This window comes from Engraulis encrasicolus, chromosome 17 (assembly GCF_034702125.1).
Source record: "Engraulis encrasicolus isolate BLACKSEA-1 chromosome 17, IST_EnEncr_1.0, whole genome shotgun sequence".
Lineage (NCBI taxonomy): Eukaryota > Metazoa > Chordata > Actinopteri > Clupeiformes > Engraulidae > Engraulis > Engraulis encrasicolus.
Window position 1 is genome coordinate 35,168,125 of NC_085873.1, and position 2,500 is coordinate 35,170,624.

A 2,500-nucleotide genomic window follows, 5' to 3' on the forward strand; every position below is an offset into this window, starting at 1 on the left:
GAGATGTTTAAAGTGTCCTGCTTGTGTCCACAGGAGCGTATGGCTGTGTGTACCTTAAATGAAAATATGATGTACACATAGCCGGACTGTGTGCCAGACACAAATGAGGTTGTTAAGGTACCATTGTATGTGAAAAGACTGTTTATCTCTCTTCTCTTCTCTCTCTCTCTCTCTCTCTCTCTCTCTCTCTCTCTCTCTCTCTCTCTCTCTCTCTCTCTCTCTCTCTCTCTCTCTCTCTCTCTCTCTCTCATTCCTGGTGTCATTTACAGACATCCAGAGTTTACATCACAGCAGTGTTAACATGGTAAACTGTGTGTGTGTGTGTGTGTGTGTGTGTGTGTGTGTGTGTGTGTGTGTGTGTGTGTGTGTGTGTGTGTGTGTGTGTGTATGGTGTGTGTGTGTGTGTGTGTGTGTGTTGTGTGTGTGTGTGTGTGTGCGTGCGCGCGTGTGTGTGTGTGTATGTGTGTGTGTGTGTGTGTGTGTGTGTGTGTGTGTGTGTGTGTGTGTGTGTGTGCGCGTGCATGCGTGCGTGTAGGACAAAGGCCGCCACAGCACAATACTCACAGGTCAAAGATGAGGTAATGGAATCCTTCTTCTGCTATGCTGTCATGGAGGCGAACTAGAGAGAGAGAGAGAGAGGGGCAGAGAGAGAGAGAGAGAGAGAGAGAGAGAGAGAGAGAGAGAGAGAGAGAAGGGAGGAGAGAGTGGATACCAAGCATGGTTAGATTTTGAACATTTACATTATATTAGAGACAGCAGGTCAATTTTAGAGAACATGCTAGAGCAGTGGTTCTCAATCTTTTTTGAACAAACACCCGCATGACCTCATCATAAGGCTGCCAACGCCCCCTTAGTATAAAAAATAAAATGGACATATGGCTCCGTAATGGCAACTAAGCATCGTCCCCTTTCAGCTGTAACCTTCCCAACGCCCCCTAGAGCTCCCAAACGCCCCCCCTTGGGGAGCTGTAGTGCCCCCGTTGAGAAACACTATGCTAGAGTAAGTACGGCATGCTACATATTTATACTAGTACGGGCTCGTCTTTGTTAGGGCTTCCGCACATTGGCTCCGACAGAGTGCTGAGCACTGCTTCGCAAAAGTTCGATTTAATTGTTTTCAATAGAACCCCGCACACCGGCTACAATGTCCGCGGACATTCGCGGATGTCGGATAGCAATTAGAGACGATTTCTATTTTTTGTCTGCGCCATCCATTGACTATCAATGCTACGTTCGTGTGAAATTGGGTTTGGGGGTCGGAATTCTGTCGGAAGCGAAAGTGCTCCGCAGTTCTGTCGGAGCCAATGTGCGGCCGGCCTTAGCGTGCCATATCACATACAGTACACTTGGTCAGCTGTGCCATTTTGCATGTAATTTATAGGCATTCATTTATACACTCAAACACAACACAGTTCACATAGACTGACACATACACACATACATAAAGCAGTGCACATACACACAGCCAGGCACACAACAGTCTACATACACGTACACAACAGGCATGTAGGCAGGCGCACACACACACACACACACACACACACACACACACACACACACACACACACACACACACACACACACACACACACACACACACACACACACACACAGTCAAATAAATAGCTTTGGAATTTTGTAATACACATTTTGAGTCACACAACAAACATATTTTGAATCACACAAAAACACAGAAGCGCACACACACTAACACACACACGAACATGCACGCACACACACACATACACACACACACATACACACACACACAGACAGAACACGAACACACACACACACACGCAGGCACGCACGCACACACACGACACGCAGTGGTGAAGAGGAGAGGAGAGGAGAGGAGAGGAGAGGAGAGGAGAGGAGAGGAGAGGAGAGAGTGGAGGAGAGGAGAGGAAGAGGTGAGGAAGAGGTGAGGAGAAAGGAGGAAAGGAGAGGAGAGGAGAGGAAGAGTGGGGAGGAAATGGGAGGATAGAGGAGGAGGATAGGAGAGGAGAGGAGAGGATAAGAGAAGAGAGGAGAGGAGAGGAGGAGAGGAGAGGTGAGGGGAGGAGAGGAGAGGAGAGGGGTGATGAGGAGAGGGGAGTGGAGAAGAGGAGAGGAGAGGAGAGGACAGGGGGGGAGAGGAGAGGAGAGGAGAGGAGAGGAGAGGAGAGGAGAGGAGAGGAGAGGAGAATGGGGCGCAGAGGCCTGCTTGGATAAACAGAAGTCAACCCAGACCCAGAATAGTAGGAGCCTTAAGAGAAGCCTGGGAGCAGGCAGCATGCAAAACAGACTGAGAGAGAGAGAGAGAGAGAGAGAGAGAGAGAGAGAGAGAGAGAGAGAGAGAGAGAGAGAGAGAGAGAGAGAGAGAGAGAGAGAGAGAGAGAGGAGAGAGAGATAGAGAGAGAGAGAGAGAGAGAGAGAGAGAGAGAGAGAGAGAGAGAGAGAGAGAGAGAGAGAGAGAGAGAGGGAGGTTTAGAGGGAGCGAGTGAGAGAGGGAGGGAGA

The 2,500-nt window shown here is 49.2% G+C and overlaps 1 protein-coding gene across 10 annotated transcripts in view; it reads right to left on the minus strand.

Annotated features, from left to right (window-relative positions):
* Positions 1–2,500, minus strand: part of camk2g1 (calcium/calmodulin-dependent protein kinase (CaM kinase) II gamma 1) — a 172,911-nt gene that overhangs the window by 86,033 nt on the left and 84,378 nt on the right. For all 10 annotated transcript variants that reach the window (XM_063220683.1, XM_063220682.1, XM_063220678.1 and 7 more), the window contains exon 4: positions 565–619. In XM_063220683.1, coding sequence (XP_063076753.1) covers positions 565–619 — 55 coding nt within the window. The remainder of the gene's footprint in view (positions 1–564; positions 620–2,500) is intronic.